The sequence below is a fragment of the Plectropomus leopardus genome, chromosome 16 (assembly GCF_008729295.1).
Source record: "Plectropomus leopardus isolate mb chromosome 16, YSFRI_Pleo_2.0, whole genome shotgun sequence".
In the NCBI taxonomy this organism is placed as follows: Eukaryota; Metazoa; Chordata; class Actinopteri; order Perciformes; family Serranidae; genus Plectropomus; species Plectropomus leopardus.
In genome coordinates this window covers 10,038,105-10,064,037 of record NC_056478.1, presented here as the reverse complement: position 1 = coordinate 10,064,037, position 25,933 = coordinate 10,038,105, and the positions used below count along the sequence as shown (strand labels likewise).

Genomic DNA, 25,933 nt, shown 5'->3' with positions numbered 1-25,933 from the left:
GAACTGAAAGGGGACTTTCAGTTTGAAATAAATATGGGATGTGTTGCATATGAAATGATGACGTGATGAATTAAATTTATCAGGGCAAATAGGAGCAGATTAAAAATAAAAATATCAGGGAATTAGAAAATAAGCTCTGTGTCTGTTTCAAATAAAGCTGGAACCGTCTGCAGTTGTGGTGAGTAAAGGCTCAGACACTATTTCTAAAATTTATGTTTGTTTGTCCAATCCTTCTCCATTGTGAAGAATTAACTTTCTTTGCTAGCTTTCTGATATTTCATTTCTGTTTTTTACGTTGTACTGGTTACGTAAGGAAATATTAAAAAGGCTGGGGTGCAGAACCAGCAACTTTGTGAAGAGCTCCTTCAACAAGGACATGCAGAATTTCCTTAATGCTGAAACTTATGATAAATGTACAGTAGCTGATAATATATCAATTTAAAAAAACAACATGTTGTTCAGCAAATGTCTTGCTCTCAAAAATATTGATCATGTGAGTCAGCCATTTCCATGCCAATTTGTAAAATATGACTTAAAGTGTTTTTGCACTGCTACTTTTTTGTAAATAAAACACCCTTGTGTGGAGCTGTGGAGAAGGGTGTGGTGGAGTGTAGGATGGACAGCAGGTACAAAATAGGGTGGATGTGAGTTTATGCGATTTGGTAGAGCTAGTTACTAGCTGCATGCTTTTTAAATCTCCTGCGGTTGGTTGCACATAACACTTCGTCAAAACGTCACACCGTCCTTTCTTGCTGGCTGTCTCTTTTACACAGACGTCAATTCAGCATTGTTACTACTTTCACTGCCGGAATAAAGGCGAGACAAACCTTTCCCCCTTCTGCAGCGGTATCTTTTACACAGAACAGTGAGGCAAAACATTCCCGCCTTGAACATGCAGTGTAAAAAAGAGCTTGCATGTGACAGAAAGACAAAGAGAGAGTGTACACGCTGATACTATCGTGTAAGAGTGAGAATATGATAAGCTGGTTGAAATTGATCCTGCAGTCTGTCCCTGTGTCTTTCACTAAGTGTGTGTGTGTGCGTGTGTGTGTGTATTTGTGCGTCCCTATAAGCCTCAGTGGCGAAAGCAGTGTCACTTATGATGGATGAGGTGACATATACTGCATGTCAATAATGAGCATGCTCACTTCCCTCTCATACATTCACACCTTGCTCTTAGAGAAGAAGAGCTCCCATCTTTCAAATTAGCGCATTATGTGACAAATCTTCCTCTCCAGTCTGCGCGCAGTGTGAAAATAGGGCAGTTTTGAGGCGGCTGTGTGTGGGAGCTTTCTGCATTCTCCCACGGGTACATTCCCTAAAAAGGAAAATTAATATATCAATGGATGACTTGATCATAGTCAAACATGTGCTGCTGCGTGTGTGTGTGTGTGTGCGCCCATGCATTTGGTGAGTGTGAGCATGTGCACACTTCCAGGGAGCCGCCTCCTTTATTTGCATGTCTGGAGCGAACATCTATCATCATCATCAAGGCGCTGCAAAACAGTGAGGCAGGCAGGCACCGCCGACGCTCTCGGGAGAGAGACTGAACACACTTTCAAACCTTTACTGCAGCGTTATCAAACGTTTCCTAAATGCCTTCACCTCGGGGGGAAAGGCACGCTACGCACACGCGTGCACAGATGCAAACAGACAGATCGTGTCTTGCATCTTTCTCGCTTCTTACTGACTGTATTTTCCCATCATTCACCTTGTCACATACTATCATACATATAAGATATTTATATCACACAAATAAGAGTAATTATTTTAAAAAAGCCTCCTTTTCCTTCATGTGCTGTATATTATTGTAAATGCTGATAGCCAGAGTGGCTCAATCCATTTTTGGGAGCCAGAGGGGATCACTGGGCAGTATTGGCGAGGAGAGGGGAGCTCTGAAATGGTACAGCCTGATAGATAGAGGAGGAGAGACAGTGTGTGTGAGTGGAATAGTAAAAAGAGCCCCCGAGACGAGGAGGAGGTGGAGGAGGAGGAGGAGTGTGCGTGTGTTGGGGGGGGTTGCATGGTGGGAGGAAGGGAGCGAAGGAGGGAGGAGTGTGGTGGAGTGGAGGCACAGAGCCAGAAAATTGCATTGCGTGCTCGGTGATTAGTTTACCTCCTGGGTCTCATTCTCTCTCACTCCCCTCCTCTCACTCTCCTCTCACTCCCCAGGTTCTTTTCTACCTCTAGTAGCTTTTCCTTGTGTCTTTGTCTTGCCACTTTCCGCTGCCTCTCGCCTCCTTCCACTTCCTCCATCACTACATCACACTGTCACTTCTCTCTATTCTCTCCTCCTCTCGCCTGCACTTTCTTGGCTGTTATCTCCGCTGCCTCTCCTCTCTATCTCTGCGCCCCCCCCCCCAAACACCCACCAACCCTTCTACTTTCACCCTCTTTTCCTGCATGTGTGCTGACTTGGCTCTCCATCCACGTGTTATATTTTTGAAACATGCATAATGCCACCACCTAACCTGCAAGCATCAAACCTTGAATAAAAACAAAATGATGTGATTATGCTTTTTTTTGGGGGGGGGGGGGGGGGGGTTATGTGATAGTGGCGGGACACAGAAAACTTTCAATCAATCAGTAAGTCAGGGAAGGTTTTCAGACCATAAGCCAGCCCTGCTAATTATAGTCTTAAGACCAATAAACATGAGCTTCAAGTGTCTCACACACTGCAACAGAAAGTGCTGACACTGAATGGAAGCCAGCCTCCGCACACAGCCCTTTTTGGTTTGGGCGCTCTTTGAAAAGCAAGTGGGTCAAGCCTTTTCTTCTTAATCCGTACATAATCTGGCCCTTCCAGAGCAGCCACAAAAACAGTACATGAGGGGCGGGGAGACGGAGTGTGATAGACAGACAGCCAGAGAGAAAGAGGATTTCACTTCAGGCTATTAGGGCATTTCTCTCCAAAGACAGCATTTTTAGGAAGCAAAGGGCCATAGAGTAATAGACTGCTGTTACTGTAATAACAGCCAAGCCAAATGTTTAACCCTATGAAACCTGGCTCAACATCAGTTTTCTTGCGCTGCATTCAGACGCCTTTCACAAGATTTTGGACCCTTTGAAAACCGAGCAAATTGATTTCTTTCATAAACATGGTAAAAAAAAAAAAAAGAAATCATTTAAAGGTGACAATAAAGATAAAAACAAACAAAAACACAGGTGAGGCTAACTCACTCGAACATTATCAAAAAACAGAAAAAAATTTCCAGAAAAGTATCTACTTTAATATATACTGTACATATGCTTTAAGTGTATATATACTGTAATTTTCAGCCCTTTTTAGGTAATTCTCTTGTTTTTAACTTTTTTCTTTTTTTTGATTATTTGGAGGCAACTTTCTTATAACTTTTTTAGTAATATTTGCTTATTTTTGGGCCATGTCTTGTTAAGTTGCTCACTGCCTTCTCCCCATGTTTTTGAAAGAAATCAAATAAAAAATCAAAACAATTTGCTCAGGTTTTTAAGAGTTGATATCATTCTGTCAAAGTCTTCTCCATGGTAGGAGTAGCCATATGTTTTGTGTGTGCGCCTCGGGTAAAGATTCTACAGCACATTCGATATGAGGAGCTGTGAAACCAGCTGTAATGTGCTGTGTGTTTGAGAGCGTTATTCATAAATATTACTGCAACTGACACATTAACCTTTAAAAAAAAAAAAACAACAAATCAAAAAGCTATTGCCAAGCCATGTCCTCAAAAATCAAAAGGAATGAATATGAGAGCAGAGCAGCAGTCAGTTGGTGAGAAGAAGCTTACAGCAAGTAACATTTTATTTTGTTTTGCACTGACACAATTCATCAATTAATCAGCAAATATACTGATTATTAACAAATCAAGCAAAATGTTGAGCAATCTCTAGATCCTGCTTCTCAATTGTGAGGATTTGTGGCTCTACTTTGTCTCATGTGATGTTTAACTGAATATCTTTAGGTTTTGGAAAATGTGGTGGGTATTTTAAGCTATTTTCCGACATTTTAAAGACCAAAAAGATTTATCTAATGATCAAAACAATATCCAGCACTTTCACTGATAATGAAAACAAACTTTTTTCCTTTATCAGTTTGTTAAAAGCTGCAGTTTTGCAGGTGTCTTTCTGTGCTAGACTTTTTATTCTCTAATACACAATAGATTTGTGACATGCAAAACCTGGACCCAGATGTTCAGAGAGAAAAGAGAAAAAAATATATAAATATATATTCTAAAACTGAATGAGATCATGTAAACCAGTTTTCGATTGCAAAGATAGATAGCACCTTTTAAAACAAAGTAAGAATGTGCTTTATAATAAAAACAATAATAAATCTAAGAAACATGTACAAGGTATAAAAGAGGATAAAACAGTATCAAAAGAAACAATAAATACCATCAGTTTAGAAAAAAACAAACAATAGAAGTGAGTTTAAAGAAGAGATTTAAAAGAGGTCACTGGGTTTGTCTGCCTTTAGGCTATCTATTAAGCCTTTCCATACAGCAAAGTGAAAAAAAAACAGAGTTTGTCTCCAAGAAATCATCCAAAAGCTGTCAATTTTGTTTTGACACAGTCAAAATTTGTTTCTAACATCTGTCCTGTCCTGTCCTCCATGCTGTTTACTGTCTCATCAAATAAAAGCACTTCAGATGACCCCATACTGACTATTCTTCATGCCCTGTACACAGCTATCAGTCTACATTGTGATGTGTAATCTCACTCAGAGCACTTGTTATCTAGATTTTGTATTTTTGTATTTTTGTATTGAAATGTTTCCATCAGCAACTGAATGTTGCTTTGAAAAACTGCCACAAAAGTAAGATGGATTAGCTGACCCAGTAGCAAAACATAGGATTTCCAAATCCAGATCATTTGGATTCACATTAAACTTTTCGAACCACAGGATCCAGGTGACATCTAAGTGACAACAGTGGAACTATGAATTGCAAAATAGGGTGAAAACTATGCTGTAAATGTTGCTATTCTGGGGAAGAGTGTTTTGAACGTAAGGATGTTTTGGGGAGATGTTAGAAGCTATATCTACTTCTTAAACCTCTCAGATTTAGAGTTCACACTAAGGTGACTGCAGATTTGGTGTTTCATTCTTTGTGTAATCTGTTGGTCAGAGGCACATTATGTAGTTTTAATTTTAACTGTTGAATCCAATCAATCATTTAATTAAGTCTGTCCTACATTTGATTACCCATCTGGATATTGGATAGTGCAGCCCCATCATTGCTGAAAGCTGCTAATGCCCAGCTGAAGTGATCAATAACATTCTGTATCTGAAAGGCTTCTCTTTAGCACTGATAAAGAATCTGCACCTCCTTATCCGCATCATGCTTCAGTCCATTACTGGAGAATGGCCTCAAATTATCTAAGATCAGCCTGAATCGCTGGCTGTTGTCCATCTAAAGACAAGAGAGGCCTTGATCACGTGACTCGTGTACACCTCCTCCCCTCTGGCTCTCACATGTCCACTCTTCTTCCTCTTTACTTTCTGTTATGCGTTCTTTCCCCCAGATTTCCCTTTTTACCCTCTTCTCTTTGCTTCCTTCTCGTCTTAGTGGTGGCACAATGTCACATGATCACAGTGCAATGAGTTGGGGTACCTGAGGACCGTTGCTAATGGTGACAAATGACTGGCTGTGCAGAGAGGAAAATAGAAAGAGTGCAGCTGTGGAGAGGAGAGCTACTATACATGCTGGGGGTCAGTGTTTGTGATCTGTACACGGGATCGAGAAAACCTTTTGACACTGACGGTTAGATGAAAAGATCTACAGCCAGGAGACCATTAGCTTAGCTTAGCATAAAGACTGGACTACTCTCTATCGAGCAAAGAACGCCTAGATCCTGATCAGATCAATGACTGAGTAGAGAAGCAGAATGCAGGTTGTGTAAATGCAAACCTTTAGACCCAGCGCATTGAAGAGTTAAGTTCTACTTTCACTGCACCTGGTGGTCTTCAGCCACAACAGTATGCTCGGCGCTCCGACAGTGTGTTGCATGAATTTGTGGCGGGCTGCCACAAAATACTCAAGTGATGAAATATTTCATTGTCATAATCATTTTGCTATTTGCTTTGCCATGCTGCTAATATTATTTTTAAGAGAAGACTTAATAAAATAATTTAAATATTAATGAGACGATTTTTTTTATATCTATTCATATTATTTTTTTATTAATAATAATTGCGTAATTAAAAAATTGTCTTTAGAACAGCCTAATTGATAAATTAGTCTTCAGTCGACTTATCTGAAAAAAATAATCGTTAAATTAAGAAAAACAATTGATAGGTAAGGCTCAACAAATTAGTGCCAACAACTGTGCTTTTTCCACTGTGCCATGCTGTAATGTTTCCTGTAAAAAAAAAGGCCCATTATTCTTCAATAATTTCCAATGAAGTAATAAAGGAAATAAAAGAAAGTAAATAAGCCACTTCCTCTATCAGACAATATGTGTGAGGTGTTATAATTACAGTGATAATATTTAGTCAAGACGTCAGAGGTGGTTAACCAGTACACGCTCCAAGAACTGACAGGGTGGAGCAGACTTGACACAGCATCTCTCATCTCGGCTTGCCGCTCCCCATTGCTTTCAGCTCGCATCATGTCAACCTCGATCTCCATTCAACATTCCAGCAGCTCTCGGTGTAGCAATCGCCCAAAGGCACCGGTCACAGATCGTTGTGTGTTTGTATGCGAGTGTATCTGACTCGCCTGTGGGACTCGGATCTCAACCCAGCGAGCCTTTCATCCAGGGCTTTTCACCGCCATAAGGAGAATAAAGACATATCTGATGTAGGATCAGTGCTACACTGTTAAAGTGGAAGCCCATTGAGCCACAAAGCGTTTCTGAAAGGGGCAAAAATCCCACGTCTTGACATACATAAACTTCTTGAAAACACCTGTGCTATATTTTCCCTTTCCTCCAAATAAGTAGTTGAGATACTGAGTTGAAGAGAGGTCTGCTGTAACTGCTTTCTTTGGTGCTGGACATATTGGCACATGTTGAGTAACAAAACACTGTTATCAGTGTTTTTTGTTGTTGTTGTCTTTATTTAATGAAAAATTGCAGGTCTTGTGTATAAATGGCAGGACTGAATAAAGAGGGAAAGACAAAGAGAGATATTTGACAAGTGGACTTTTTTTATGTTCAATCTGAGCTTTCACTTTAAGTGAAACTGAAATTTTTGTTGTTTATTTTTAATGAACTAGTTTTACTACAACGCTGTAATGAGTGGAATTGTGACCAATTTCTATTTGTAATGATTAGGAGCATTCCAGTTCAGCTATGTTTTAGGGGAATTGTGATTATATTACTAATTTATTGTGTTGTGTACTTCCATTACAATGCTACACTAAGTGGATTCAAGAGCTATTTCTGAAGACATTTTTTAGTTAGTTAACTTTGTTATTTTGTTGAAAAAAACAAATGCTGCACTAAGTGGATTTGTGATAAGAGCCATTTAAAAATATTTGTAGCTAATTTAGTTAGTTATTTTTGTAAAAAAAAAAAAAATTTAAAAAAATTTAATGAACTGTTTGGATGCAGACATTTTTCTTGTATTGCACTGCAGAGCTATTAAACTGTCAAGTATATACACTGGATTGATTTTAGTAACTTTAAAGTAGGCTACCTGAGGTGTGCATTGTGCAGCAGCATTATCCTGGTAAATACAAGTATCCGATCGGGATTCAGTATAGATACTCAATATCTAATGACTCAGATCAGAATTGGGGACATCCCTAAAAAAAACAATGTAGGCACTAGCGGACCATTTCTATTGCAGAGTTCAAAGGGTTTATCAGGTCGGTTCCAAAACCGCTGCCGTGGTTCGAGCTCGGGTTGGGCTTGGACAGGAATCATGCGGGTGCATGTAGAGCTTGGTCTGATTTTTTTGTGACTGATCAAAGCTCTACAGCTGAGTGAAAAGACGACTTTCTCCTTCGAAAATCAGTATCACTAGGAATAATATTAATTACTGTCTTTGAAACTGCAGGGTGTTATATAAAGACAGAAAGACACAGAAAGCAAAGAGAAGAAGAGAGAAGAGAAATGTAAATCTCCCTGATAAAGGAGGTTTAAACCTCATTGAGAGTCGACGTGTGGCCCCTTGGAGTGACTCAGGGTGTGACTCATTGCAGCTGGCATTGCCTCCACCTTTAGGCTACTCACACACACTTTCACAAACCCTCTGGCCTTGCGTATGTTATGTGTCCCCCGTGCTTAGTGTTGTACCGGATTCCACCTGTAAACAGCCCATGCATAAGCTCTGCTTCATGCCACTGTAATGGTACTTGTGATCTTCTTATGAATCAGCTTATGACAAGATATGAATGCAGTCTGAGCAGCTGAGCCTTCCCACGAGCATGACTTAGAAGACAGATGCTGTTAAACTTGGCTAGGTCTGTGTGTGTGTGTGTGTGTGTGTGTGTGTGTGTGTGTGTGTGATCCGTCTAACCACCCACTCAAGGGATTAGTGTAAGGGTGGTTGGATGACTCATCGGTCAATGACTTTGGAGGAGAGGGAGGAACAACATGGCCACCTCGTCCACATGGTGTGTGTGTGTGTGTGTGTGTGTGTGTGTGTCTGTGTGTGTGTGTGTGTGTGTGTGTGTGTGTGTGTGTATCCACCTGTCCCTCACTCTCAGATCTGCAAATGTGTACTCATGCAAACCTTGTAATTACAGTTTCATATATGTACGTCACAGCGATATCTGACCTCAGTTAGTCAATTTCGGATGCAATCTCTCTGAAGATTTGTGATTGCGCATGTGCGTGGTGAAGTGGGGGGGGGGGGTTAATGGTTGCCCATGTCTCGACAGCAATGGCAGACGGCTGAGCTTGGAACACGACCCCGGCACAGCGTCGAGCTGTTAGGCCATGCGTACGCTGCTTAACGAGCCATGAGCGATCGCTATGATCTCGCCACAAATAATTCATGAGGAGCCCTGTAGAGGAGCTATGGAGCTAAAAGGGAGGTGTGTGTGTGTGTGTGTGGGTAGGGGGGCATCAAGGAGTGGACCGCAGCCTAAGTGGTGCGAGGGCGGGAGGCGAGGGGAGGAAGACAGTGAGAGATCCATCTGACAAATGTGTCTGGAATAGAAAGGAAATCCCCTATTACCTACAGCGCTGACAAGTATGCCTGTGCGTGCGTGTGTGTGACTGTGTGAGTATTTGTGTGTGCTTATTTTTGGAGAGCCATTTGTGTTACTACATCTGAAAAAGGCACAGTGGGAGTGTTAACAGTGTGTATCACAATCGCGGGATGTGTGTGAGATTCTTGCGGAGGCACGCGCTATGTGTGTGTTGTGATGGAGTGAGTTCAGATTTTTCTGACAGCCGTGAAGCCCAAAGTGTTCGACTGTACAAGTTTTTTTCTTTTTGCTGAAACCATGGGAATATGAACTAATAAAGTGTCTTGACGAAGAGACAGGTTGATGTGAATGTGTATAGTGAGAACTCTCATTTACTTTTAGTGCTTGAATATTGGAGCTAAAGTGTGAATTATTGCACATACAGAAGTTTAAAATGAATGATAGTTCGTAGTATTGATACTAATTAATTTCCAAGTGAGCAGCACTGCTGATCCTGAGTAAGTGAGGGATTGTCATACCAAATATCCATATTTTGTTATATCGACCATGGCAATTACTTACATTATTTTAGCCATGTTAGTGGTGTGGCTCAATAGGGATGGCATCTTAAGCCTGTTAATTCATTCAATTGCTATGAAATTTAGTTCAGACACTTGCCAGAGGATCAACTGTAGTGATTTCCTGAATTTCCAGGAGTTTTTCCTAGCACCAAAACTAGGTTAAGTTTTCATTTATCCTGGCAATCACCTCAACATCAGGATGAATTGGTGCCGAATTCTTTACATGCATTTATGTTTCCAAGATGATGTATCCTAAAGACTTTTGTGTTCCCATAACTTTTACTTTACTGCCACTATGACATTCAGGTGGTTTTGACGTAAATGTCTCCACAATTGTTGGATCAGTTCCAAAGAATGTGGTATAGAAAGAATTTTAACAACTTTTCATTGGGTGCAGGATCAGGTCTTTTTTTTTTTTTTTTTTTTGACTGATCTACCTTGGCGCCCTGTCATACTGCCGGCATTTGAAGCAAAAAAGCAGTGCTCCCATGACAAAAAGAAAAAAAATGACAATAGCAGTTGTGTCAGGTGCTTGTGATGCAATTCCCTGCTGATGGCTTGTCAGTGGCACAATATTTCAATTTGGGGTAGGGAAAAATTGATATAGCAAATTACATCAATATTTTTGTGTTTTTGTGTGTATTGTTACAGAAAGTTACAAGTATTGATGTATTTATTGTAAAAATTAGTAAAATCATGAATACAAATTAAACTTTTGATAGCCTTGGACATTAATTATAATCAATTGTTTTTTTCAGGCCACTAGGTACATTTCGCTGCAATAAAAATGACTGAAGTGAGTTGAACATACTGAAAACTTTTATCTTATTAGATAAAACAACAACAACAAAAACAAGTTTTTCTTTGGGGAGTATAATTTGTACTTCATAAAAGGTAATACATCACAATACATTTTCTAGCAATACTTAGCATATTGCATAATTTTTAAAATCGCAATATTACTGTATGGTGACTTATTTATCGCGATAATATCGCATCGTCTGGCTTCTGGTGATTCCCACCGCTAATTTCAATACTGCAGTTTTTGCGACGGCCCCATGCTTTGTCGTCCAAAGAATCATTATAATGTAATGAAACTTGTGATTTATACCCCTACTAAGCATCAGCTTGTTAGCATGCTGCCATTAGCATTTAGCTCAAGGCCCCGCTGTGCCCCAGCGCAGCCTCACAGAGCCGCTATCATGGCTGTGGAGTCTCGTTTTTTTCAAAGTGAAGCAGCTATGGAGACCGTGAAGATTACTGCTTCTGACGGAGGCACTACAGACCAGTGAGACGTATCAGTGGAACACACAGACTAATGGAAATTGGGGGGATAGAGACAAAGGGCCTGTGTAGGTCTCTGTGGCATGTCATTAGTGAGGGAGAGGGGTTGACTTGCTCGATCTGACATTTACCAGTCCGACTGAAAATGTCACGGAATGCCAGCCTTTACCTCTGGATATAATGGTGCTTCTTACTGCCCAGAGCTATTGATCCCAAAAAACTTTGGTCCATTTTACCCCCTCTCTTGTTGCCGCTGTCCACTGTCCCAAAAAAGACCACCATCCCAATGCTCCTATATTCCCTCTTCCAGCCAGACCTTTCTCTGTGTTTAATTACGCCATGCATTAGGAGCTGCAGCTTAGTGGGTAGAGGATGCCAGAGTCCTGGAGGGATATTTTGTGTATGTTTTGTTACAGTAAAGCGTGGATAATAACTGTATACAATATGTACATGGTTTAACAATACGCATGAATGTTGAAATGATTCACTGCGTATTTGTCAGCCACATCTTTATATGAGTCATCACGTCTCCACACAAACCTGGCTACAGTTGCTAGAAGTTTTTCTTCCATTGTTTCATTTCTTCAGTTTCTCTCCCACTGTCAGGAAAACTCTGGCTGTCTTTTCAGGTTAGCTAATTGACTGACAGAGTGGACCATGTAGAGGTTTGCCAACTTTGTCAGAAAAACAAAAGGGAAACAGAGGGAGCTTTGTTGTAAACCAAAGAAGGAAGAATCCAATTTAGTTTCTTAGTTTGTACTCAGATATGTCCTATATATTTTCTTATAAATATCACGTAGATCATGCTGCTGAATTTGAACGTGAAATAATTATTCAGTGACTGCAAGAAAAGTCCTCAGCAAAAAATAACAAACTCAGAATCCATTCTCTCCAATTCAGAGCAAATGTGTCAAATGCAAACAATATCTAAACATTTTTTGTGGTTGTAAGATAATTATTTTTTGATCTCAGGAAAATAAAGCGTATGTTGAGATCATTTTTTGGTGGGCATAAGTGAACAGAAAGTGAGAAGCAATTACCTCTCAGGCAGGGGTGGATTATGAGACAATGGGCCCCTGGGCACAGATATGCAAAGGGCCCCACCAGGAAGACACTGAGACTCTGTGGTTGTTTTGTATCTCTTTATAGTTGTTTTATGTCTCTTTTTAAGTACTTTTGCATATTTTTGGTTCTTATGTCTCTTTGTAGTGTGACTCCTTATGGCTATTTTGTGACTTAGCTGTTTGTGTCTTTTAGAGCTAATTTCCTCTTTTTGGTCATTTTGTGTCTTATTGAGGTCATTTTGTGAATTTTTGGTTGTTTATGCTGCTTTGTCATTTTGTTTCACTTTTTGTCTGTTTTGCCCATTTTTGCAGTTATTGTGTCTCTTTTCAGTTCCTATGCATCTCTTTGTGGGTTTTTTTTTTGTCTCTTTGTGATTGTTTTGTGTTTATTGCAATCCTTTGTGTCTTATTGAGCTAATTCTGAGCCTTTTTGGTCACTTTGTGACTTTGTGACAAACTACATTTGTAGTTATTTGGAGTCTCTTTGTAGTTCCTTTTGTAGTCTCTTTCTTGTTGTTTTATGTCTCTTTGTAGTTTTTTTTGCTTGTTTGCTGTTGTTTTGCCTATTTTTGTAGGTATTTTGTGTCTCAATGTGGTTGTTTTGCCCATTTTTGTAGTTATATGATGTCTCTTTTCAGTTCCTTTGCATTTCTTTGTGGTCTTTTTGTTTCTCTTTGTGGTCATTTTTTAGTCTCTTCCTGGTTGTTATGTGTTAATTTGAGTGACGTTCTGAACACGAAGGCCAGAGGGGCCCCTGGGCCTCTGTCCAGTAGGCCCGTTCAGTCAGTCATCCATGCTGTCAGACCTTTTTACGTGTAACAGGTGTATTTGACATCCACATTATTACATTTATCTGAATGTCTAGTGAGTTGTTGAGAGTTATATGGAGAATATGAAGTAGTTAATGCTTCTATCTTAGCCAAAACAATAACCAAAAGCAATCAGACCCTACTAGACGACGCATTCTTTACAGTGCACTGCTCTCAACCTCATTTCAAATTAAACAGCAATCTCTTCCCCAAAAGCTAATGCAGAAGCTAATTATGTTGAAAACCACTCATAAGCATTTTCTGGTTTTTGTTTGCTATGCTGCAGTGAATTTACTACTCACTTTTAGGGACTGAATTTAGATCCATGGCCTCTCAATTTGTTTAGGGGGAGCGCTACTGTCTAGTCTATTTCTGTCCTTGCTACACTATTGTCCTCGGTTGACTGCCTTCACATCAAGTGCTGGATTTATTTGGCCACTCTGCCAGCTCAGGCAGATAGGCCCTGCAGCTACCACCCAATATGCAATAGCTGAATCCACTGTTAAGATAACTATAAACCACTATAACTGTCATACTGGTTTCAGTGATTGTTTTCTCTCTGGGTTAACATGTTTGAAGAGCAAGTTGTTTACAGATTGGAGAGGATAAAAGCCCACCAGACTGCAGTTTTCCTTCTTTTTGTTGCCTTTATTTTCTTTTGTTGGATAATTTGCAGTGTTTTCTTTTTCAACATGCATTTTCAAGCTTGCGGCGTGATGTTTGTCACGAAGACTTCGATCCAATAAATGTTTTTCTCATCACTGTTTACTCGTCTTTCTCACACGTTAATTGGTGGCTCCGACAGTAGCACCACATTTCAAAATCCATACCCAAAGAAGATAAGGATCTTAATTAGCTATATCACAGCCCTGAGCATATTACATTTTTTTTTTTTCTGCCCAGCAGTACACAATGCCATCAAAGCAGTGGTACAGCTTTGATGGCAACAGGAGCTTGATTCAATTAGCTGCCACTTCTCAGCTGCATTACCTTCCGTCTCCCTGGCTTCACCAGTCACTTTACTGTTATGAAACCCAGAAAACAGCCCATCTAATTTACAATATGGGTCATGTGGCGCACTTAAAAAAGAGGCTATTGCTATACTTACTTTATGCATCCTATGACAAGTTCAAGAAACCCCTTCAGAAGCCAAAGGGATGGTTTTAAAATGTTTATAATCAGGACACATCAGAGGTGTTTTTGTCACTGCTGCTTTACACCATGCATGGATTACTGAACAGGCCAACAGGGCAAAGGCCCAGGGGCCTAAAAGTGTCAGGGCCCCCTGGCCTTTACCTTTAAAATGTCACTAAAATTAACACATACAACCAGGAAAAGACTTAAAATGTCCATCACGAGACACAAAAAGACCAGAAAGAGATGCAAAGGCACTGCAAAGATTGAGTAAATAACTACAGTAATAGGCTAAACAACCAAAGAGGGACAAAATACTACAAGAAAAAACTAAACAACCACAAAGAGATACACAATGACTACCAAGACACACAAAACAACCACAAGAAGACACAAAACAACTATGAGGAGATACAAAATGACTGTAAAGCACAAAAACGACCGAAAAAGGCACAAAATTACCTTATAGAGACACAAAATGACCTTATAGAGACACAAAATCACCTAGATGCCTATATGAATACCAAATGAGTTGCAGAGACACAAAATTACCTGAATAAGACACACAATTAGCTCTCAGAGACATAACATGTCCTAAGAACTTAAGAACTTATTTGCTCAAATAGACACAAAATGGCTACATATTGACACAAAAGACTCGAAAAAATACACAAATTTACCTCAAAGACTGTATGTCTTTCTCCTATGTAGGAGAGTGATGGGGCCCTTTGTATATCTTTGCCCAGGGGCCCCTGTCGCATAATATGCTCAATGCACAAGGTGGTCATTCTGTGGAATAAAGCTAGTAAGATACACAAGTAGTTACGAGAGAGTATAAAAGACTTTTTGAGAGTCCTATAATTTGATTTAAAATGATGGGCAGGAAAAGAGGAGGAAGTTTATAAGTTTAGGACAAACTTTCTTCCATCTTCATATTCTTTTTGAACTTTTTTTTAGCCATTGGTGTTCTTTTCTTTATTTTTTCATGTTTGATCTCAAAATCCTCTTTCAAGATGTTTGGCTTTTTATGTTGCAATCAAAATCCGCACATTTCTGTCAAATCCTTCAAGTGTTTGTTCCATTAAAGTTTACTCATTGGTAAACATCTGAACATTAAGAGCCTCATAAATGCAGATTGCTTTATTTTACTGTGTATTAAAAAGTTTAGCTGAGTATGCCCTCTAGTGTTGTCAAAACTCAGCCATGTGCAGAAGTGCTGAGCAGTTTATTTATGCTTTTTATTGGTAGAAAACATGTAGCATTGAGTGTCCTTGTGTCTTTTGTATCAATCTGGTAGAATATCTATGATTGGACTGTCTAACCGTCCGTCCTCTCTCTCTCTCTGCAGGTACGTTCGCACCATGTACCTCGGTATACAAAGTCACCGGCAGAAGGAGAACCAGCGGCGCTTTTACTGGGCTATGATGTACGAGTATGCCGATGTCAACATGCTGCGACTGCTTGAGACCTTCTTAGAAAGCGCCCCTCAGCTGGTGCTGCAGCTCTGCATCATGATCCAGAGCAACAAGGCTGAGTGGCTGCAGTGTAAGGGCTTCTCTATGGCTCCATACGAGCAGCGCTAGAGTCTTATTTTGTTTGTGTGTAGTTCAAGACATCCCTCATATCCTTCTTTTTTTTCGCATTATCCCATCCTGTGATTGTCGCATGATGCTGAGATGCCTCCACATTTTGCACCTGACAATCCATTTTTCTGTGAAGTTCACATATCGCTTTATTTACAGCGTGCAATATTCTCCACCGTTGTATCAAATTTCCGACATTCATCACTCGTTATTGAAACCTCTTTTAAAATTCCAGTTTCCTTGTGCAATACGGCTCCCCAAGGCTGGCAATTCAATCATAACAAGTGATACCCTTCCCTGTCTGGGTGTCTATAGAAATGCCATCAATACATTTGCTGAGAGGCACCATGCTGCTGCTCTGCAGATAACCCTCTATCATTTTTCATACAGCAGGTTCCTGCTCTGACATATCTGCTGTCTCTACTATTATACAAGTCTTAAGGAAACAGAATTGGTGCTCTTAATGGAGACTGTGTTGACTGAATGAACTATGATGATCTTGGTAATAATATGGCTTTCTGAAAATATGATGGATTGCTTTGGCTGAAATGAAACGTACTGTATGCAGTAAGTGGAATGACAGCCAAGTCAAGATAGAACATAATTCCTCTGGTTATCCTGTGTACTTAAGATGAAACTGTGTTTTTTTTCTAGTGCTTTTTAGAACCATCTCATAGCATCTGTCAATATCTCTCCATCATTGTGTTTACATGGACATGAATAACCCATTTATGATTGATTTTTTTGAAGTATCTTGTTGGTGTTTTAGTGTGTAGACACCTTATTCAGTTTATGAGAAACCCAAATACCTGGAGTACTCAAAAACAACAACAACAAAAAAAAAAACAGGATACTGTTTCATGCATAAAGGTTATCACTGATACAGCTTTATCAGCTTATAAATTGTCCAATATGCACAATGTTAAAAGTTTATTTTTAACAAAATATAATGAAGAAAAAGATACTTAGACCAATTTAGAATAATCAAATCACCAATGAAGTTTATTCTTATATATTCATGTATGTAATCAAAACTGCGATTAATCGCAATTAACTATTGAAAATCTGTATGGGGGGATATGAATAAGCCTTTTGCTCTGTGCTAATGTAAAAACATGTCCTCAAAATGATCATAACAGGGATTAGCCTTAAAAAGGGTTAGCCATGTCCATGTAAACCCATCTATTCTTGCCGTTCTTAGTCTTCCTCTTCATTTATTGTTTTTCTCTCTTTCTACATTCCCAGGTTTTTCTGCCATGTCCTCCCTCCTGTCCCTGGCCTGGGTGCTAGCCTCTTACCACAAACTCCTGCGTGACTCACGTGACGACAAGAAGAGCATGAGTTACCGTGGTGCCCTGGTGCATCTGTTCTGGCGCCTTTTTACCATCTCCTCACGGGTGCTCTCCCTCGCTCTGTTTGCCTCTGTTTTCCACATCTACTTTGGCATTTTTGTGGTGCTCCATTGGTGCGCCATGGCTTTCTGGGTCATCCATGGCGGCACCGACTTCTGCATGTCCAAGTGGGAGGAGGTACTGTTCAACATGGTGGTGGGGGTGGTCTATGTCTTTTGTTGGTTCAATGTGCGCGAGGGCCGGACGCGGTACAGAATGGTGGCCTATTACACACTAGTACTGTTTGAGAATGCCATCCTCAGCCTCCTTTGGTATGCGTATCGTGACCCAGCCACCACTGACGCCTATGCCTCTTTTGCCCTCTGTGGCGTCTTCCTGTGCTTTGCCTCAGGTGTGGCCTGTATGGTTCTCTATTACGGGGTCCTACACCCCATGGGCCCCCGGCTGAGGGTGCTGGCCAGCTCCTGCTGTGCCGAGCTGCTGTGGGGCCTTCCATTACCCCCCGAGGCTGAGCCCATGGCTCCCACACCAGGCCCCCGTGGCTCTCAGGCCACCCCCACACGGGGTCTGGCAGGGGAACACGTGGAATCGGATGAAACAGCCACGGACACCTGCCTTCCGGTTTTCCAGGTGAGGTCCACAGAGCCTGTGGATGCAGCTGGCAGGCCCATCCCACCTGAGGGTCCTCTCATCAAGATAGACATGCCCAGAAAACGCTACCCAGCCTGGGATGCACACTTTGTGGATCGGCGCCTGCGCAGGACCATAAATGTGCTGCAGTACATTAGCCCTAACGCGGTGGGTATCAGGTATAGGGACGGTCCGCTTCTTTATGAACTCCTGCAGTACGAATCCTCCCTCTGAAGGCATCTTCTCCCACGGCTCCGTCACTTCCTCAAACACACCACAACGCACACGCGTTTCCTTTTTCTCACGCCGCTCCTCCCCATCTCCAGATATTATCTCTTTCCATTTGACTCTCTCCCCCTCTCCTCTCTCATCACTCAATTTTTTCTGCAGGAGATGTGTGTTAGCCAACCGAAAATCTGTCAAGACAGTCTAAACACACAGTCATGATTTATTTTTGGAAAAAGAGAAAATTATGAACCTACAGTATCTGATGTGATATATACAGAAGTCTCATATAAATCCCTCTGCGTTGATAGAGGAGGGTTCTGTATGAGTTTGTAGATAACATATGAATGTTTCATTATGAAATGTGTTTAATGCATTATACTGTATTGGTGATTCAACCTGTGAATACTTGTGAAGGGCATATTGTATGTCCCTGTGACATGCGACTGGCGCAAAGCCTGATGGGAATGATGGAGGAGAGTCTCAGAGGGGGCAGGTCTTTGCACATCCCGAACATTTACTGCCATTCTTTATGTAAATTATTAAAATGTATGATGATGTTTACCAAGTCCTTAGAGTTTAAAAAAAGCACTGAAATCTATCATGATACTGTAAATTACAGAAAGGACACAATCAAAGATGTTTCTCAGAGAAACACTTCTAAATGGATTTTCCCTCTGTGAGCTGACGTGGCTCAAGTGTATCCTGGCTGTACTATTTTTGTTCAAAATTCTAAATCGTAATCGCATCATGCATGGAAGAAAAAAGAAGCACACTGACCTTCAATCAGTTACACCCACATGTTCAATTTTTCCAGTGCAGACTGCCCTCCAGCGGAGGCAAGCTGTAACGGCATGCCTTACTTTGCCCATAGATCTGACAGCACATTATATTAAAATAACCACACAATAAAAGGAATGTAGAATGTAGTAGAAATGAGCACAATGTTTTCTAAATTGGTGGGTAGAAATCATAATAAAAAACATTCCAAAGACTTTTTTAAAAGATTGTAAGTGTCTAAGGGTAGAAGGGTACAAATGTGTCTGAACGCACATTTTCGTTTGAAGTGCAAAGACAGCCTTCAAGGAATCCTCCACCATTCCCTTCTGAATCTTAGAAAGTACTTAAACAACCTCCCTATTTTGCTTTTTTATTAATCAACAAATATTTTAAGTTGATTAATATATGCTTATTCGGTGCAAATACTTGTAATAAGTTCTCAAAAAAATCTGAGAAGATATTTCTATGCTATTATACTTCAGTGTGTATTTGTGTCCACATTTACAGTCATTGACATAACTATTTTTTTGCCAGAACACACACTTTTTTAAATAACGACAAAATGTTGTGCAGTACAGTGTTATAAAAGTATACTCCTCAACATCAGTGTACCCTCACAGAGGTTATACTCTTCTCTGGGTGCACGGGGCAACTGTTCTGGCATCAGCCAGTGCAGTTGAAACAAAGCCAAATCGCATCTTTCAGTACTGTCTTTCCGATTTATCTGCCCCCTTTGAACCAGTAGAAGTCATTGCAAAATGTGTGCCATCTATAGGCCTGCTGTGCAGCAATTATACACTAATGTACATCTCCCAGCTAAACCCTGCGGGAGCTCTCCACTACGGATACCCACGTAAAGACTGCTGTATTCAGTCATGAGAAAAAAGACAGAAATTTAAAAAAAAAACATGCCTTCTTAGTCAAAGGAGTTTGACTACAATTTTCAGAGAGGGCTACTGAACAATTCATGAGAAAAAATGAATGCATTTCATACTCCAATTTTATCTATTTACTCAATGAATCATCCGAATATATATATAATGTGTGTTTTTTACATTGCAGTGTTTGGCATGACGTTAGTATGAGGCATTAATGCACCCAACAAGGGATGCCCAAGAGCCCTACACACAAAAAGAGATTCCTTTGTCTTGGCTCACTGGCGTTCTGCTTCGCTGTGGCCATGTGTGCCTGCTAACATCGTACTGTAAAAAGCGGACGCCATGTAAGTCCAGGTCAAAGGTGAGAGGGGGGTTTTGCCAGGGTTGGAAAAGAACACAATGACAGATCGTGATAAAGGGCCTGACTAGCTGGACTGTGTTTATCTCTCGGCACGTGCTGTAAAATCTACAGTATGTGTAAGGATATCTAGCTCGGTGTGAACGCATGCTCATGTCTCCTACGCCCTTTACCACAGCTCTGTCCTCTTGCCGATTGTTCGGCTCCATCCCCGGTTGCTGCTCCGCCCTCTTCCCCATCTCTTTGGTGCTGGGGCCTTGGCGCACTCCCCCACGGAAAAAACACTCTCACACTCTCTGGTAACTGAACAATGGGGTTGAGGCTGAACAACTGGAGATCCTGACATGAGAACATGCAATGAGGTACACTGCCATAACCAAGAGCTTCAACATCCAGGGGTCTGCCGCCCTTCTTCGGCTTAAAAAAAAGCGATGTTCAGCCCTGAGTAATTGAGAACTGTTGGGTCAGCTTGGGTGGAGCAAACGTCACCATATGTATAGATATACATGAGTATGCAAACAACCAACTTGTTCATTGTTTACCATAGTAGCCAGTTCCTCTCTGTTGTAGTGAATGAACAGCCATGTTACTAGTTAGTCGATGAATTAATGAATAATAAGTATTGTAAACTAAAAAAAAAAATACAGCCAAAACAGGGGTTCCTCAGGACCAACAAACAAGACCACTGAACCAGCTGACTCAGGGGTGTCTCAATGCAGTTCTCATCCCCAGGCATGTCCTCAAGGGTCTCCATTTTTTCCTTAACATAACGCATCCTGGACCACTCCTCGGCTGGGATTGTACCACTAAATTATGGTTTGCACTTTTTTTTGTTTGTTTGTTTTCTCGAGAATGACTGCTCATTCCTTTATCGGGGTTGGGGGGCGTTTTTTGTGGTAGTTGGCTGCCTGGCGTATGGTGCATCCTTTCTAAACACTGCTGACCTTTTCCAGACGTGGACGCATGTCCAAATCAGGTGCAAATACACTGTGACTCATTCATTTGTGCACGCATGTGTGTGTGCGTGCGCGCGCGTGTATGTGTGTGTGTATGTGTGTGTGTGTGTGTGTGTGTGTGTGTGTGTGTGTGTGTGTGTATGTGTGTCTGTGTGTGTGTGTGTGGGACAACAGTATTATATAGCATCATAAACAAGATGTACAAATGGGCTGCATTTCATCTAGTGGTGCTTAATGTCGTAAAACGCGTATTATGCTTGCTTAACTGTGTCATTAGAATAGTGGTGATGACGGTTAATTAATTGATTTAAAAGACATAGAGTCTATATGTACAAGTCTGGATTTTTATTAAACATATTTTACGTATTACTACGGAACAATCATGCCACATTCTCTATCTAGTTAAAAGGATAAGATGGTTAATGAGTGGGTTGTAGTTTTTTTTTTTTTTTTGTTTTTTTAATTATACACGGGTTTCAAGAGCTAAGCTACACAAGGGTGCAAGTGGAAGCTATACAGTGTTCAGGCTGCCACACAATACCATAAACAAGGTCACAAAGAAATCCCCCGCAGAGAATTGTTTCTGTCAGGTTACCCGCCCGACTCCACATCCCTCGACAGCCGCAACACACAGCAAGAGCGTTTGAACAGCTTGTTCTTCTCAGTGCTTGTTGTGCCTTGTTACTTTGGGTGCTTCAATCCAGCCATGGCAGCCAGGTCCGCAAACAACAATGTCTTTCTTTACTCGTTTCATGTGCCAGCACACTCACTCAAGATAATGACAACAACCAAACAGTATTCTCACTGTCTGTCTCCCCAAACCAGATCAAGCCAAGTTCTCAAATCTGTCAGCTCACGCCATTAAGTCTTTTATCCACAGGACTGCACTGTTTCTTAGTTACAGTGTCACAGCTAAACTTCACAGCGTGACAGAACCAAGCGGTGGGCGTGTGAAACCCACTTATTGGTTCTGTCAAAGACATCGGAGAAAAAGTAAGGCAATACTGAACATCTTCTGTACTTGAACGTAGGATTTTTCATCTTTATTAGCAAGCTGAATCGACAGCAGCCCCAACTGATTCAGCAAGTTACAATTAGCAGTTTGGACTGAGCTCAAAAAAAGTTTTGGACTGTTTGATGGATAGTCTTAATGGATGCCAGCCACGAGCGTTTTTGGTCGACGATTGTTTTGTACTTTTGTCTATGCCTTTACATCTTCTTCTGTCTTGCAATGATGAATGATTTGTAGTGCCAAGACGTAAAATTTTCTGTGTTGTTTGTCTTGTGTGAAAAATACATCCTCTAGCCAAAACAATAATGCCTGCAGTTGGAATAAAACACGGAAGAAGTCCATGATGACAAAATGCACAAAAAAAGGGGGAAAAAAGAATTTTCTTACAATGGAATGATGAAACAGGCCCGATCACAGATTCACTTTTGAATAACCTCATTTCCCAATTTTCCCACCACCTCCCAGCATGCCTTTAGAAGTCATTGTGAGGTGACCCTCAACATTTAGCATGGAAGTGCTCTTGACTGCACAACAAACCCTCTGATTTCTGCATTAATGTGTAGCAACAGGTCATTGTAGTGTTTGACTTTCAGTCTGTACCTTTGTGTCATGACCATCTGTTTGGCCATTGGAGCAGGTCAGATGATAAAACGGTGCATTTTTCTTTTTTACGTTTGATCCTCTTTTTTTTTTATTTGTGTTAATAACCTGGTGCTGAATAAATACATTTAAAAGGTGCTACCGCTGTGGACTGCAGTCCACTTTTTTAGCTTTCTGATAGCATAGCCTTCCGGTTGACTTAGAGGGCCTCACAGTCTCAAAAATGCTCGAGAGCTAGCACCTCAAATCCACACAGTTTACAGCAAAACTCAACTCTCAATGGTGCCATTTTGATTTTCCAACCTGCACAAAAAACAACTCTGTTCCTCTGTTCATATAATGTTTAATATACTGGGTTCAGCATACAGTATGTTTTTGTTTTACTATAATTTAATCTGCACTAGGATTTTCTTTTTTCTTTCTTTTCTCTGAGAGAATGAAACTGGCAGATGATAAAATGCATCTTTTTGGCACAGGAGCACAAATGTACTTCTGCTACTGGAATTTGGGTATCAAAAAATATATAGAACGTGATTGCTGTGTTGTAAATTACTGTCATCTATATGTCCTTAATCTGTGTGTATCTATTTTTGTTGTTATTGTAGAATTGGCTGTAATATTTTGTTTAAAAATGGATTTGATATTCCAATGAAGCGACTATGGTTGTCATATTACTTGCTGCTGATTTTTGAAATTGTTATCAAAGGTGTTGGGAAATATTGCTTTGTTTATATTCAATCAATTTCTAGATTGTGTTAGCTTGTTGGTGTATTTCACAAATCTATCAGGATACTCCCCTAGGCTATATGATTTATGTGGGGTATTCAAGAAGTTGGCACAATGTCAGTGAGCAAAATCCGCTACAGTCTGTAGCATCTTTATGAAAGTGTACTCATACCACCTATGTTGTGACTGAGAACATATAAGGAATGATTTCTTTGTTGTTGTTAAATATAAAATGTAAGTAAATTGTTTCATGGAATCCCCGTTCTTTAAAAAAGCAAAACTGATGTCCTATTTTTGGGAACAATATGAATATTATTAATAACATATGGTGCTAAAGTTCTTTTTGTATGTTTTGGTTTTTAGATGAAAAGAGAAATATTATGCTGAAAATGTAATGTTAAGCCTTACTGTAGATTCATATATCAGACTGTTCATCCCAGAAGAGAAAAATAAATATAGTATTTGAAAGTGCAACATATCAGTGCTGTATTCGCATGCACACCTCACATCTTGACAGATGAAAGCAGCTGCAGTACATGGCCTACACACAGTGAATGTGTCCTAATATAATGCTTCACAGTAGATAGAGCTAATCAAAGGCCTGCACACGCACACAGGTGTTTTCATTTGCTCTGATTAGACCTGTGCAGTTAAAGCTGTGCATTCTGCTGAGAATTACTGTAGGTGGCGACACCAGACTAATGCACTAATAAGAATGATAAAAGAAAGTTAGGGAGTGACAATCAACCTGAGAAAAGGCTAATCAGGAACAATAAGTGAAAACACCTGTGTAGTTTGACAGCCTGTGTAGAGGCTTCTAAAATGGGTGTACTAGATGCAATCATTATGCAAGTCACTGCACTAACCACCGCCACATATTATGAAGCATATGGGAACAAAATCTAAAATACAGATGTTCAGACACTTTTTTTATATATAACTTGCAGGGGCAGTTCTAGGGTCAGTGGACATATGCGAAGGATGCATCTCTGCAACTCAATCATCAGAAAAAAATGTTGTCATCGTACATCTCTGTAAACCATGGATATGTTACATGTGTACATGATTACCGGCACGTTGAAACTTTATGTTTCGGTAACATTGTGGCAAACTTGGTTAGGTTTAGGCACATAAAAAACACTTGGTTATGGTTAGTAAAATAACTTGTTTTGGCTTAAAATGGAAAAGCAGCTTATTTGTAATGACCTTCAGCTTTTCATGCCACTAACCCACAGTTGAAAAACAGCAACAGGCCACTGCAAAACACCCATGTTGTTTGTTGGTCTCGAACAGCGGTCTGCCATCTGGCAGGCGTCTCACCAAAGTGACAAGCCATCCACCATCCCCTCCACCTCCAGATGACAAAGACAGTACAAAATGTGCAAATGTAAGGTATTCGTGGTTTGCAGAAATGTACAACATTTTCTTCTGGCGACTAGGCTGGTCTGGGGTTGTCCTTTATTGGGCAAATTTTGCCCCCAAAAAAACAAGTACAGCCCCACAAACCGAAAACAGACCTACCGACTCTAAAATTCAGATCTGTAGTTTAGCATTTAATGACATCAAAAATCACCTAAAGAGGGCATCAAAGTGAGATTACTTGACCATCCCTAATAGCAGATGCAATACCCTTCACCTGCTTTATACACCATTTTAGGGAAATAAAGACAGATGCCTATGACATGAATAAAAAGTAAACAACTTACCTTTCTTTTACTGGCAGCCAATCTTATGAGTGCTTGGTCTCTTCTCAAAGTTCAGATCCTCTCGCTGTATTTATGCATGTTTTTGTCTTTCTCCACTTGTTCTATCTGCCTCTTTCTGTTGCCGTCCTTCTCCTTCCTAGCAAAAAAGAGATAGGAAACAGCTATTGTAAACAGGCTGTCAAAACATTATTTTGATGCTCACTTTGCCTCTCAGCTGCATTTCTAGAGTGTTTTTAAACTTAGGGGCTATACTTTATTTAGAAGAGTAAGGGGGTTGCTTGGTTGTGACATCATATTTTCTTATTTAATAAGCCTCCCCAGACCTACAAATGTTTTTCCTTGAACCTCTACCCTCCCTTCAACATAAATACCCATATTGCGCATATTGTGGCTATAATACATGGTGTTAAAAAAGAAAATGATTTAAATGTTCATCAAAAAAGTTGGCAATTTTCTGTCAGTTTGCCAGCTTATTAAAATCAACTAATCGTTTCGGCTGTACTTGTATAAACTGGTAATTCAATTTATGACAAATCATCAAATTTAGTAAACTCCTCTTATGTTTCTGGTGCAATAAATCTTAATGTGTAAAGTAACTAGTAAATAATGCTGTCAGATAAATGTAGTGCAGATAAAAGTACAATATTTCCCTCTGAAATGTAGGCTAATGCAGTAAAAGTATAAAGTGACATGAAAAGAAAAGTAAATAACAAGTACCTCAAATTTGTACTTCAATACAGTCCTTGAGTAAATGTTCTTTACCTGTAAAACGCCTATTGTGTATAAAAATATTGAGTAATAGTTAAAAAGAGAGATTTGGGGCTTTCCTAAAGACAATTAGGAAAACTTGACAACATTTCTAACTCTCCTAAAAGTGCGAAGTTTTCATAAAACTGTTAAAACCTTCAAAACAATTTGAGCATTTACATCAAAGACGTTACAACGACGACGACGATGTTACAGTCACCTGAGCACAACAAACCATTATCAGCATTTCTAGCTATAATTCTTTAAGCCTAAAGTGAGTCTCTGTCACTTAACACTTTTATATATTATATAGTATATTTTATTATAAGCTATTTTTATTACATTACCCGAAAAGCTGCCCACGAAGTGACACTGCTTCGTCAAACTGCCTCAAACCGTGTTAATAACTGTCATTAACAGTTGCAGCTGTTTTGGTTTGTGCAAAGCAAAGCATG

General features: G+C 40.1%; 2 protein-coding genes across 2 annotated transcripts in view; one reads left to right on the top strand and one right to left on the bottom strand.

The window, feature by feature from the left end:
• The window catches only part of xkr6b (XK, Kell blood group complex subunit-related family, member 6b), a 65,811-nt gene extending 47,929 nt beyond the window's left edge, over nt 1–17,882 (top strand). Inside the window, exons 2-3 of the mRNA XM_042504005.1 lie at nt 15,274–15,470; nt 16,754–17,882. Coding sequence (XP_042359939.1) covers nt 15,274–15,470; nt 16,754–17,724 — 1,168 coding nt within the window. The 3' untranslated portion in view covers nt 17,725–17,882. The remainder of the gene's footprint in view (nt 1–15,273; nt 15,471–16,753) is intronic.
• mtmr9 (myotubularin related protein 9) overlaps nt 1–25,903 on the bottom strand; it is a 97,157-nt gene extending 71,254 nt beyond the window's left edge. Inside the window, exons 1-2 of the mRNA XM_042504003.1 lie at nt 25,826–25,903; nt 24,732–24,867 (exon numbers count right to left, since the gene is read on the bottom strand). The gene's annotated coding sequence lies outside the window, so the exon portion shown is untranslated. The remainder of the gene's footprint in view (nt 1–24,731; nt 24,868–25,825) is intronic.
• Nucleotides 25,904–25,933: the final 30 nt, after the last annotated feature.